Source organism: Carassius auratus, chromosome 29, assembly GCF_003368295.1.
Source record: "Carassius auratus strain Wakin chromosome 29, ASM336829v1, whole genome shotgun sequence".
NCBI lineage: Eukaryota > Metazoa > Chordata > Actinopteri > Cypriniformes > Cyprinidae > Carassius > Carassius auratus.
In genome coordinates, this window is record NC_039271.1 from 13,081,631 (window position 1) to 13,095,131 (window position 13,501).

Consider the following 13,501-nt stretch of genomic DNA (forward strand, 5'->3'; position numbering starts at 1 on the left):
CTGTGAGTGCCCCTTTTTTGTGTGCGTTTCAGACAAAATGAAGACTTGTAGACTTGTGTGAAACCCTGTAAATTTATTCTGAACAAGGAAAATAGTGTTTAAGTGGTAAATGTAGGGTTGGTCAATAATTCGTTTTATAATAAACTATGTAAGTCTTTTATGTTCTTATTTAGGTAATTCATAAATATGTGGGTTTTGTGCGGGTCCAGGTGCTATCAGACGCAGTATCTTGGAGCATCTCAAGCACTTTAAATTGCAAACTGTACCGTGGGGGCCATCTGGTGTATCTGCTTCCTGTTCTGGCTGACTGTCCTTCCTGTTATGCATTTACCTCACAGATGGCACCACATGGTGCCATAATTTGAAATGGTTGCTATGGTTACACAAGGTTAAGTGCCACCTCTGAACTCTGATATTGAGTATTTCACATGTTTCTCATATTGAGTTAAACCTGTCTGGTCTACACTTGCATTTTACTGTGTTTGTGATCTGTAATTATAAAAGTCACTCGCCCAGACACACAGATTTGTCCTCAGATTGACAGATTTGTCTTTGCATAGTGGACCCTCACAGCAGAGCTGTCAAAAAAACATTATAACGGTGAACATAACACACAACTGGAACTTTATACGATCATGTCACCGATGAGGCAAAATGGGAAAACTTCGTTTTCATGAGATGAACAAATAAATAAAAACTTTAAGGGAGTTTACACAGCCAAAAAAAGGACCATACTTGCCTAAGAAACAGCCATTAACGTGTATTTATATATTTTCCTCACGTTTGTCTCTTTGGACAAAATCTTATTGATTCTTGGCTTGACTGTCGAAAATGTCTGCCCAGATTGCAGCTTCTTTCATGAGGTGTAAGATATCTACTTTGACCCTTTTAAATGATCCATAATTTAGACAATTTAGATGAAAGGACAGCAAGAGTGATCTTGAATTTTAATTTAACTTTTTGAGTTGAAATAGATGGCAATTTTAATGTTGGTGGAGAGTTTCTTGCATCTGTTATCAACTGAAAGTAGCAATGGGGAAACATTTTTTATTGAGCTGGATCTCTGGGTGGGTGGGTGGATGTGTTTGGGATGGGCCGACTGGCATGTGTTTTCTGAGCTCATAATGGGTCCCATGTTTGAGAGATTGTGTTCAGACAGCATGACTGTGACACTGATGCATGTGCCCTGAAGCTAAATCGATACAAACGCACACAGATACACACACATTCTCCACCTCTCACCCCATGAGTTTGTGATGTCTGATCTAAACTACCGCACATCTGTTCACCTTCATCGACCATCACACACACTCACATAAATAAAACTGTACTGTATGTTCTGCTACCCACAAAACACCAATGAATGAAGTCTTTATCATTTAACACTTAGTTGAGTGTGAGGAGATTGTTATACAGATGCCCTGTATGGACGTCACAAAACTGTTTTAATATTTTACAGGTTGTTTTAATGTTTCACACACCCTTTTTTTTTTTCCTCTCCTGATTTCAGCTTCATCATGGTTCTGTATCATCATTTATTCATCTGAACACACAAAGCTTTGATTCAGGGCCATTGCTAAAATACATTGACGCCAGGACACTTTCCTGGTTTAATAATAATTTCTAATATATATTTTTTTTTTATTTAAATGCAAATAATAATAATAATGTTTTAATGATAGAATAATTTTAATCTAATAATAAAAATGATTTATTTATTGAAAACTGTAGTCTTGTCTGCAAATTTGTTCAAGACAGATTTCCTTCACTTACAGTATCAAACCATCTCCATAGCAGGGCACTTTCTACATAGTAATTTACAAAATTAAAATTGTATTAAAACAAATTTATGTAATGAATGTACCTGTATAATGCTTAAATATGCAAATGAATGTCACAAATTATCCAGTATACTGTATGACATAAATTTTCAAAAGGATTTCATGGACTACAGTATCACATTCATGTCAGGATATCCTTCCTGTACTTCAACAACATGTTGTGCTTTGAGTTACATAGCTAGAGAGATGCCCTCGGTAATTGGTGTATACCATAAAATAAGATTTAAAGTCTTTGAAGGGCTTTCCAGTGATTAAAAGCATGAGAAGGACGTGTGAAGGGTCCTGAGAGTGTCTATATTATTCTGGGAGTGTTTACTGTTTGGGGAATCTGTATATCATTGGTAGACATGCTCTCAGGCAAGGTTAGCTACAGTAGGTTGAAGCTTTAAATTAATTCAGATTTGTCTGTCTGTTGTGCTTGTCATCCTTTCTTGTGACCATCAACTCTTAAAGTTAATATCATCCTTCACCGTGACCCAGTTGAAGTGAGCAGGGCCCATTTTTTCCTCTAAAAGCATGCTGCACTGGAAATCAATCTCTCTTTGTTTTAATGTTTCTCCTCTGTGTAGCATTTTTCACACTTGCAGAAGCCATTTGTGATCCGGTGGGAGCCATGTTGGCTCAAACACTCCATCCACAGGGAGCCATAGTGGTTCTGGAAACCTTCGCTGGGAGCCATCTGGGCCCGGCTATCCGAGCCTCTGCCTGCCCTTACCGTGCTAGTGTGTTTTCCTGTTTCTGTGTGGGATGAGTGTCTTATGTGGTGGTGAGATGTTCAGTTTGTTGATCAGTGTGGGCACCCAGCAAAACACGTAGCCCTGGTGTCCACCTACAGTTTGCCACACACCCAGTTTCACTCCAGGGTCTATTATAGATTTATTTTTTTCACATTAAAATACATATTTTTAGCAAATAGCTTCAAACATATCCCTCTTGACTGTTTATACAGCATACTTCAGGGCTTAAAGTTCTCCGGTACCGTGCCGTTTTTCCGGCGTGCAGCGTTTGGCGGCGGGAGAAAATAATCCTACTTAAAAAAAAAAAAAACACTTGTTGATTGATATCACTTTCAAGTCCATGAGTTTGCCTACCAATGGTATGAGAAAAGCAGCTTTCACACTCAGCCAAACTAATATTACTAGCCAGTAAGAATGTTTTGCTCTTATAAAAATTGCAGACCAATAATTATTGCTTCAACGTTACAGCCCTAGATTAGTTAAAAAATTTCTAAACACAACTGCATTGTTCTACTTTTTGTAATTAAAAGACAAATATTTTGTAATTGAAAATTTCGTAAAAATATTATTGCCACATTCAGGTTAGTCTCAGCCTCAGAGCATTGGCTAAACGTCTGATGCATATGGGACACAAAAGTGGAAACACTTCAGGAGTGTCGAAGTCGTCATCGGATTGGTTGAATTCTACAGGATTTCCGCGGGACGCGGGTCGCATTCTTTAACTTTCCTCCTGGAGACAAAGATACCATGGTGCCAACCGTGGAGCACTTACCAGGATCAACTTAATGCTGGATTTTCAAAAGTATGTGAAATATTTTAAGTTTGCGGCATAGAATCTTTTAAATATGTCCGACAGCTTTACACACTGGTCTGTTATTGTGGTGGAATTTCTACGCCTCAAAACGTGATTAAGAACAAAAGGAAGTGTGATTGGTTGTTGGACATGTCGGTCAAATGGCCTCATGGGTGGGCCTTTGCCAATGAAAGCTGCCATGATTTCGGCTACGCGAGACTACGTTCTAGTGAACCAAGTATCTTTATTTTGTCTCATCTGGAGAGCTAAGAGGATTGTCACACCACTATTGTCGATAAGCAGTGATATAGCTCATAATTTTCCAAGAGTATGACACAGCTTTCATTCTTCAGGTCAACCATACATTCATGAAAAAGAAAATCAGTTTATAAAAAGAAAGCAATAACTTTGCCACAGTATCCTTTCAAATGTTATAGTTACCACAGTCATTGCATGCTTTGCATGTGCTGCCCCGCCCCCAGAAAAAAAAGTTAACACTCAGGATTCTTTTTAGCTTTAACCCATGAAAATTACTTCTCGTCACGTCTATTGCCTATGTGGGCCGGCATGACTTTTGTAGCCCTCTTTTGGAAGTGTGATTTTTGTCATATAGTGAACTAATTGTTTTTTATTAGTTAAAAACATTTAAATTACTAGCACTAGTGCTACGTATTGGTGACCCACTGCTGCCATATTCCTCATAACCAAATGCACATAGTTGCGCTTGCTAAAAGTACACAAGTTGGGTTTATCATACCTTGTCAATTATAACAAACATAATTAACATAAATTAAACATCCAATCTCTCAGCATGGCTGACTTCAGCATAACTTTGCGATCGTAAAATTAGTACTGCACACAAGGTAATGTGCTGCAATGGATAAGCGAATGCACGAGGCTTCAGTAGAGATATTATGATTTCGTCTGTGATATATATTACATGATCTGTGTGGAAAGCTTTTCTGCTGCTCAATAATCACACTGATGAATTCTCTGTTTATCCATGTCGTCTTTGTGTATGAGTCATGATGTTGTGCCAGGAAAAAATACTGCAAAGATATTAATCTTCGAGATTTGGGGTCATTGAGATTAGATTTATGTAATTGTATATTGCTTTATTAAGGCTTACATGAAACGTTTTCTCCGAATTGCAGGCGAGTGCGTTGAGTTTGACCTTGTATTTGGATAAGCAGGAGATTTTAAATCTATTTGACAAGATAAAAGCCATATGCTTTTTTCTCTAATTCAATCTCTCTCCCTCACAAAGAACCTTAAGCCTCAGAATTGTAGCAGAATTGCAACGTTTGTATAAATGCTGTAAATTATTACCTAATTTGAATTAAAATTGGTAAAAACAACACACAGCAGTAGACAATGCTGAAATTTATCACAACAGTTTTTTTTTTCTTTTTACAAATTTCCAGCTTTGAAAAGATCACAAAAAGCCTCCAACTAAGTGACACAAAATATAATACTTTTGGAACAAATGTAATCTATTATAGTTAGTGGTGTTGGCAGATGTTTAGTTACTGAAAAAATGTTTACATGCCCTAAATTTATCAGTGACTTTCTAAAAATCCCTGATTTTCATTGTAAAAAAATACATATTGAGTAGTGCTTCAGCCTCAGAGAATTGTCAGGAAGAAACTCTTAATAATGCATCATGTGATGTGTTGAGTTGCAAAGAATGCATTGGATGCTGTTGGACAGGTGAACAGATACACTAAAGATGGTTGTAGACCAACTTGCAGCATCTGCTGCCAAATCATATCTAAAACTCCCTCGTCTGACATTGAAGATGGCAACACCTACATCTAAAGACTTGATTATATAAAGGAGGCTAGCAAAGAGCCAACCAGTCTATGATCTGTATCTGAGACACTCACCTTCTGTGAAACTGTATATACATTTTTGTGTCTGAAATGGGAGGTAAAGCATGTACATTTTGGACATGCTGTCAAAAGCCTCCACCGTTAAATATCAGTGACATTAAGCATCCACTTAACAGCCACCAAAAACACATGTTCTTAACCTCACAAACAAGCTAAATACACCCCGAGCACCTTAGCAACTGCTGAGCAACACCCTGGCAGCCACCCACATTAACCTAGCATCATTTAATTAAACAAAATTTTGTTTTGACATCAGATTATTACTAATGACAACCTGTTTAGTAGACTGGTTCTCTTAGATTAACTCTTTGCTCTGTGTTCCAACAGCAAAGTACATGGGGTGCATAAAGCTGTTTGTGCGAGACCTAATACATTTAGCCCTCTGGCTCAGGCCAACCCAGATTACCGGAACATTCTCAACCTGGCCAGAGCCATTACCTTCTGCATGTTGAGCATTAGTTTGCCGCCAAGTGGGGCCGGGGTGGGAGGGTAGTTGTTTGTCCCCATAATGTGAGTATGGTTGTCATTCTTGTGTTTAATCAAAGTGCCGATTATGCCCTCATTAAAAAGCTTTTACTCTCGCTGCGTATGCAGCCTCTGCTTCCAAAGTAATTCCCAGCAGATTTCCCAAGGGGCTTCCTGGCTGAACAACCGCACTCTTAATCGTTTGACTCTTGGAGTGTCTTTTCACAACACCTGCTGTTTTTCACAAACCCGTTTCACTTGCAAAGTGTGGATGTTGCTTTGCTGATGGATCTGATTGTTGAGACAGATGATTTCATTGGGCCGGTTCTAAGTGGTTCTTGCTAAGGCAGCCTGTAACTTTAGTATTTAGATTTGATCCACCAAGTCACCCCGAACCGTTTGTGCTTCAGACATGAAGGATACTTCAATTTGTGATGTTTGATGAGATGTATGCGAATGGTTTGGGAGATAAAATGGTGAAACATCCAATAGGCTTACACTGAAGAACCTGAACAATATCTAAGGATCAGGATATCACAGAAATAGCATCTTACATAGCAATGTACTACTAGCAATTGCTTAGAAACCAAGTTTCAAAATACCATAGCAATGGCATGGTAATACCATAAAAACACCCCAAACACCATAGCAAATGGATATATAAAAAATAAATAAATCAGACACCCTAGCGACCACCAAGCAACACTTGGTAACAACTGAACAGTTATTCTGGAGAAAGCGTTCTGAATAAATCAGCAACTCATTGGCAACCACTCACAAGACCCTAGCATCAAAATCTAGTTGAAGCATTTGAGTTCCCTATAATCATCTTAATAAGACATTGCCATTAGATTGCTTTGATTAGAGCTTTTAGATTTTCTGTTATACAAAGACGTCTCTAAAACCTTGATGCGTCATTCAGTGTGTAATTTTCCTTCTCTGTTTTGGGTGTTAAGCAGTTTTCTAATTCCATCCTACTGTACCTATCTTATTATTAATGGGTTAATATTTAAAGTGATTCACTGCCAGCATCCCCCCCCCCCATCCTTCTCTTTGTCCTCCTGTCTTTCTTTGAAATCCACTCTTTTTGTCCTTGCCTGCTGTCTTTGATCACTGGCCAATAAACAGCCTCAGTTCTCAGAGACAAATGTAATATATTAGTGGTGCATGTTCCCTGGTGTCACCGTTTTAATTGAGAATATCAGGATAAAGTTAGCACCAGGCTGAATCTCCACCTCACGTTTAATTGTGTGAGAAAGACATGCCTAGCAATGATATCAGTGACAGGAAGTGTGTGTGTGTGTGTATGAGATGAGTGGGGGTATGCAGAAGACCCCCTGAGTTGCCTGAAGAACGAGCCGTCTGGGCGATCAATAGATAGCTCAGTCTCCTCCAGTGATCTGTCTATTTGAGACAAAGTCTCTTTCTCCGCCACCGCAGTAATGGAATCTCAGCTAATCCCAGATACAGTCCATTAACTATTTTGCCTCGTCTCTCTCTTTCTCCTAGGTGGAAGTGGAGGTGGAAAGTATGGATAAAGCAGGAAACTTTATTGGCTGGCTTCACATCGAGGGTGTGAATTTGTCCGTAGCTTTGGTGGAGAATGCCCTGTCGAAGGTCCACTTCACTGCAGAGAGAAGCTCCTACTACAAGACTCTGCTGTCTGCGGAGGAAACCGCTAGACTGAGGAAAGAGAAGGTGAGTTTGGTGGAAATCCAGCATGCTTCTTGCAGACTTAGGCTCTATTCCAAAACCAACTAGGCGACATTTTAAAGCATCATTGGCTCACTTTTGGCACAAAGCCTGTGCTAACACAGTAGGCAGCAGCGTTATCTTTTAAGATATCTTCTTTTGGCCAAAATCTAAGGCAGCACCAAAACCCTTTTATGGTAAGCCAAGAGATTTTATTCATTGGATATTGAAAGATGTTGATCATGATCGGTTTAATTAAATATTGACTGTTACCCAATATTTAGGTTGCTGTGTGGATGTTTTTGAACACACTAGCATCAGATCCTGTCGGAATCAATTGTAGAATCTATTTGTGTCACACACCGGTTTCCTGTCCTTGTAGAATGTTTCAGATCAGTCCCTTACAAGTTTTCAATTAATTTAGGATTCCTTTCAAGCCTTTCAAGGGTTTCTGCTTGTATAAACAGTAGAAATCTGGGCTGGGCTGCCCAATAGGTTTTGAAACAGAGCTTCAGTCTTCACTCAGATTCAGAAATTCATATGTATCCTGCACGCATCTGAGAAGCAAAGAGATTCATTACTTACTATTCCAGATATCTTCCAGCCCCACTCTGGTAATAAATATTAGCTCTTTTCTGCCCAGCATGCTTTGAGCACCTGGTGCTGAGGCCAGAGCCTGTCATCCAGCGTATTTTTGAACAAAGAGAATAAACAAATCTGTTGTCATGTTGCATTAGCAGAACAAATGTACACCGGACCTCCAAAAACAGTGGGAGTTGGAGAAAAGGCACAGGAATGAGTGTGTAGCTCAGGGGGTGCCACAGGGCTATGTCTTTGGCACTATCAGTTTTGTTCTCTTCTCCCCACAAAGCTGTGATTGATGAAACCCTCTTCGTCCCTGGTCTCAATCTCTCTCTTCATTTTCATTATGGCCATTACAGCCCATGGAAAGCAACAGCCCTGGTGGACAAACAGCACTCCTGCCAGCTGTTTATTCTGTTCTCTATCCCTCATTTGGTGAGAGAGAGAGAGAATGGTCCTGTGCTAATAAAGATATGATCTACTGCCCAAGGTGATGGAGAGCGTGTTTCTGTCTTCTTTGAAAAATCCATCATTTTTTACATCTCTCTCTAAATCTAAATCTCTCACCTCTCTGTCACCTCACCTACAACATATCGCACCAAGTTCCAAAACATATAGCCGCATCTTTTTTTAAAAAGCCATGCTATCAGCTTCCAGCTCCTGTGAAAATAGCAACCAATCTGAAATGTGGATCCATAGATCTTCCCTTCTGATTGAACTTATGCCTGGCTTAAAAAGTAAATCTTGCTTGTTTACACTCCCTTAGATATGCGCACAGACACTCGCAAATGCAAAATGATTTGCACTCCTCTCCTCTGTTCCTCGGTGTCAACTCGCTGTAAAGAAAGCATGGCATGTTTTGCACTGACACCTTGAGGAAAGTGCAGATTGACCCTTATTTCCTGCGGGTTGAATTGACTCACTGATTCACTGACAGTGAATCAAAGACGACAAGTTTGGTTTGTTGTGCCCCCAATCTTCTGCTCTCTGGCCCCGTGGCTGTTCAGAGGGGGCCACCAGCACAAGGCCACCTTTATGTGAATGTGTTTGTGGAGAGAAACCCATGGATTTGGACACTTTTATTGTTCTCAAAGATTGTACATGCTGGTTGTTGGGTCTGTCCCAATCCATGCTTGAATTTCCCTGGCCACTCTGGATAATGGAAATAATTAACCTTTCAGGACAAGTGGAAGAAGGAAAGGAAAGCTGGGGTCAGCATTTCTTTTCTCTTGATGGCCTTCATTTCCACCACAGCCAGAATTTTTGTTGTTGTTGTTGTTGTTGCATTGAGCAGTGTTTATTTTACTTTTGTTTATTGTTCCCTTGTTGGTGGATGGGGAAGTGTTAGATATTTGCTGTGTTAGGTGTCTAGTTCAGAAAGTTACACCAATGAAATGCACTGGGTCAAGTTTTTTTTTTTTTTTTTTTTTCACACTTTTCAGTGTTCTTTTATAATTAAAGAAATAAAGTGGTCCAGTGGCTGTAAAACAGTTAAAGAACCAAGGGACACCAGGTGACTTGAGGTTTAATTTCAAGAACTTTTTTTTTTATTATCAGCAATGGAAAATTTTAGGCTTATATTATTGTATAATATATCGTTTTTGATACATTTTGTAGAAGATCCATGAGTTTGAAGCATCTAAGTGGGCTGTTCAAAAAGCCCGAATGTGTGGTTGTGTGGAACAGTCATTATAATTGAAAGTATCCCCATGCAAAACTAGGTAATAAAACGAAGTAATTCATTGTTGATGAACAGAAACGTTCAGAAACCGGTCCCATGAACGCCTGCACATTTTCTTTGCTCACATTAATTTTGTTACAGTTTCCCTATAGATTGAGGGAATGCATTTAAAAGTTCCTCTAAATATCATGTGCTATCAGTGCCAACACTGCTCTGAAATGTAAACAGTTGCTGCATGTAGATGTTAGAACACTTCTGGTTGCCGGGCAACAGAGTTATGGCTGCTGATTAGAGAGCGGTTTATGACCCAGTGTGCACCGAGCCAACCCACATTCTCACATCGCACAACACAGGCTATTAAAAAGAGCCGTGTAATTACAACACACCAATTATGAGGAGGCAAATCTGAAAAGAAGTCAGCTTTCTGTTGAGAAACAAGGCCTTCTGTCATCTCATATCTTAGATTGGTCTACTTCAACCAGGCTCTGGTGGATCGCCCCATGATTCTGGAAAACTGGTACAAACCAACCACTGATGACTATCCACCCTTAGATCATCATCCTCATCATTGTTCAGAACATCACTGAGCTTGTCTACTTTTGACCCTCTTAACAGTCCCGCCGCTTCCACAGTCACTCGTTTGTCTTCTAGTTCCTGTCTTTTCTTGTATTATTGGGGCATAATTCCATCACTAGGGGGTTGATTTCAGCTCTAATAGCCTCCCCAGGCTCTCGTGTGCTTTACAACACCCGTGACAGGGTTCCGCAGGGGTTGAGAAGGGCAGCCGTCTGCTTGTGACATTTAAGCTTGATAAATTTGTATGGTGGTTCAATGCAGCTCAACGCCACTGGACCAAGGTCTATAATATCTGGAGAAAGGATGAGAACGTAAATTTAAGTTATTTCTATTTTATTAAGTTACCTCCAAAACAATCAGACTCTGGTAAAATACCATATTTGCATTTCATAGGACTCTTGAAAAAAAGTTGCAGTATTTTTTTTTTTTTTTTTTTTTTTTTTTTTTTATTGACGTCATACTTCTCAGAGTTAGTGAGAAATCCATTGTGCTTTAGTGGAAGATTCTGTGATTTGGCACTTTTTACCTCTGGCTATTCTGAAGGGAGCCAAGGATGAATGAAGGCAGTTGGAGTCTCAGGTGAGTCTAATGGAACCCAAGTTTTCATCCTTGCATTACCACATTAATATATAACTTGGAGATGAAAGCATAGTGCTCGCTATCATTCTTTAGGAGTTATATTTTGTTCATGTTGAGCAATGTATTTAAGAATAGGGGTTTGAGGTTCCCAGGGAACAAGGGAACACATGATTGTAGAAAATTGTTAGCCTCAATGCAATGCAAGTTGCTTTGGGTAAAAGCGTCTGCTAAATGCATACATTTACATTTAATTTAATATATCATATAATATATATCATATGTATGTATGTATGTATGTGTATATATATATATATATATATATATATATATATATCTCAGACTGCTTCGTTATTAACAACGAAGCAGTCTGAAAGTTTTAACACTTTTTATATCATGCTCTCTTTTTTCCAGCTCCAGAATCAGTGAAGCAGTGGCTGTTTCCATGGCAATATTATAAAATGCAACAAGATAATTACATATATGCCACAGATGAGGTTATCTGCGTACTTCTGAAAGTAAATGCTATTCTGGAGTTTTCAGGTGTTAGGTTCGCAGTTTTGAATCTTGAGTTTTTCCCAAACTCAATCAAATTTTATTCAGTCAGTCATCAAGTGCTTTATCAGAGGTTATTTCCTCACTGTCTTTGTGTCTTTGTGTGTCTTTGTTTGTGTGTTTGTGTGTGTGTGGACGTTTTTCTATCCCAGTGGGGACTTAACCGCAATACACACCAACTCATTGGGACTGCCAATGTCATGACCTAATTTGTGGTCCCAATGGGGAAACAAGTTGTGTGTGTAAAAGTTTTACATGTTGTTGTTTTTATTTATTTAATAAATAACATGAGGTTATTAATCTTTCACAATAAGACCAGGAAACATGTATTAATCAAGTAAATGGGGTCTTGACTTTAATCAGGTTATTTAGAGTGGCATCTCTCTTTTTCTTTCTCTCTCTATTTCATCATGCCTGTGCCTTGAGTTGCTGTAAACTGCATTAAGTGCTGTGTAGAAATGGCACTAAAAGGGAACTGCGTGATTATATATGTATTTCCATTCGGTTCCTCACTACTCTCACCACTGTCATCATTGCCTTCTAATTTAACAAATGGAGGGCAGGCTGTGTCAGACAGGAACAACCAGAGCACTGTGGTGAATCACAGTAAGAGTTATCCAATTAGACACAGCAACTCTCCCTGGAGGCTTGCGTTAAGGCCTGCTTCGCCACAACAGGGACTTGGCCAGCTAACGAGAGATAATAAACATGGCAGGACTGATGTCGCTGATGTAAAACACTGGCTGTAAACACATCAGCATGCGTACACAGACTCCTGAACCAATCAAATTTGAGAGTGTTCGTCTGAAATATTCATGTGAGATTCAGGCTGAACATTACTTATGGAGTTATTTAACAGTGCCTGTAATAAATGAAAAAAAAATGTTTTTTTGTTTTTTTGTTTTTTTGTGGTTAATCTTAAGTAGGGATTCAATCAATATTGTTTTTTTTTGTTTATTGTCTGATAAAATATGCAAAACTCATGTTAACATAAAAAACTGTGCTTTTGACACATTAAACTACAGTAAAAACACATCAAAAATTGATATTAATATTAACATTAATTTATTTGTTTTGATACTGAGATTAGTCATTTATAATCGAGTTTGTTACTATCAGTGTTATTTTAAAGTGTTTGTCATAACCTTTTTGTGTTTTTTGGTCACTCTCACAAATACACTAAAGCACGATTTTGTAAGTATTTTTTTTTAGCCGTATACAGCAGTCAGGTTTCAAAATGATTGCATTTCATTTGATAATCCCAGTTAATTCCCTGGCGTGTGCATTTATTGTATCGTAATTTAATGTACATTTCAAAAATTCATTGCATTAAGTCTTTCTGCTCTCTTTCATCGAGGTTTCCTCCGTGGCAAAGTTTACTCAAGTGCCCTCCATACAAAATCAGAACAAAACGCCTTGCAGCATGAATCTTGAACAAACAAGAAAAGGCTTTTTGCGCTCTTGTGGCATTTCTGTGGTTCCTATTCCTCATTTTGAATTCATGAATGATTGCGGTATTCCTTGCTACATAGAAATGAGAGAGCCTCCCCTGGCAGAAGCAGTGATTATGAGCAGCGCGAAGAGTTCGTTCAGGTCACCTCTACGTTACGGATGAGCGTAATCCATCCACGAACCCCTATCAGTATGCGCGGTCTTTCTGAACCTCCCCCGTGCTTAACATGGATGTTTTTGTATGTATTTTCACTTCACTTGGAACCTCAACCGAGGTGGTACTAAGTATTTTCTCGTTTTTAAACCCACGCATAGAAGTTTTGTTGTGCTAAAAAGTTTGGCAGAGCTATTGACCGTGTTCCTGCAGATATGCTAATAAAGATCTCTGCATTGGTTTCCATTGCAAAACAATGAGTGTTTACGCACCCAAGTGTTCTTGGCTGGCAGGAATGCAAATTGGTTCTTTCTGTGCCAACAAACTCTACAAAAAAGTAATTAATTCTTCTCGCACTTTTAGTAAGGAAGCTAATTATCGTTGTGGTGACACTTAGCAATGGCTTCATATATAGTAGCATTAACTTTCTCCTTGCCAAGCCATATGACTTTATTTTTGCTCAAATATTTGTTCCAGACGGATTATTTTTTATTTTATTTTTTTC

At 38.8% G+C, this 13,501-nt stretch overlaps 1 protein-coding gene across 1 annotated transcript in view; it reads left to right on the forward strand.

Annotated features, from left to right (window-relative positions):
* Positions 1 to 13,501, forward strand: part of snd1 (staphylococcal nuclease and tudor domain containing 1) — a 158,907-nt gene that overhangs the window by 96,482 nt on the left and 48,924 nt on the right. The window contains exon 17 of the mRNA XM_026209660.1: positions 7,238 to 7,426. Within this exon, the coding sequence (XP_026065445.1) occupies positions 7,238 to 7,426 (189 nt within the window). The remainder of the gene's footprint in view (positions 1 to 7,237; positions 7,427 to 13,501) is intronic.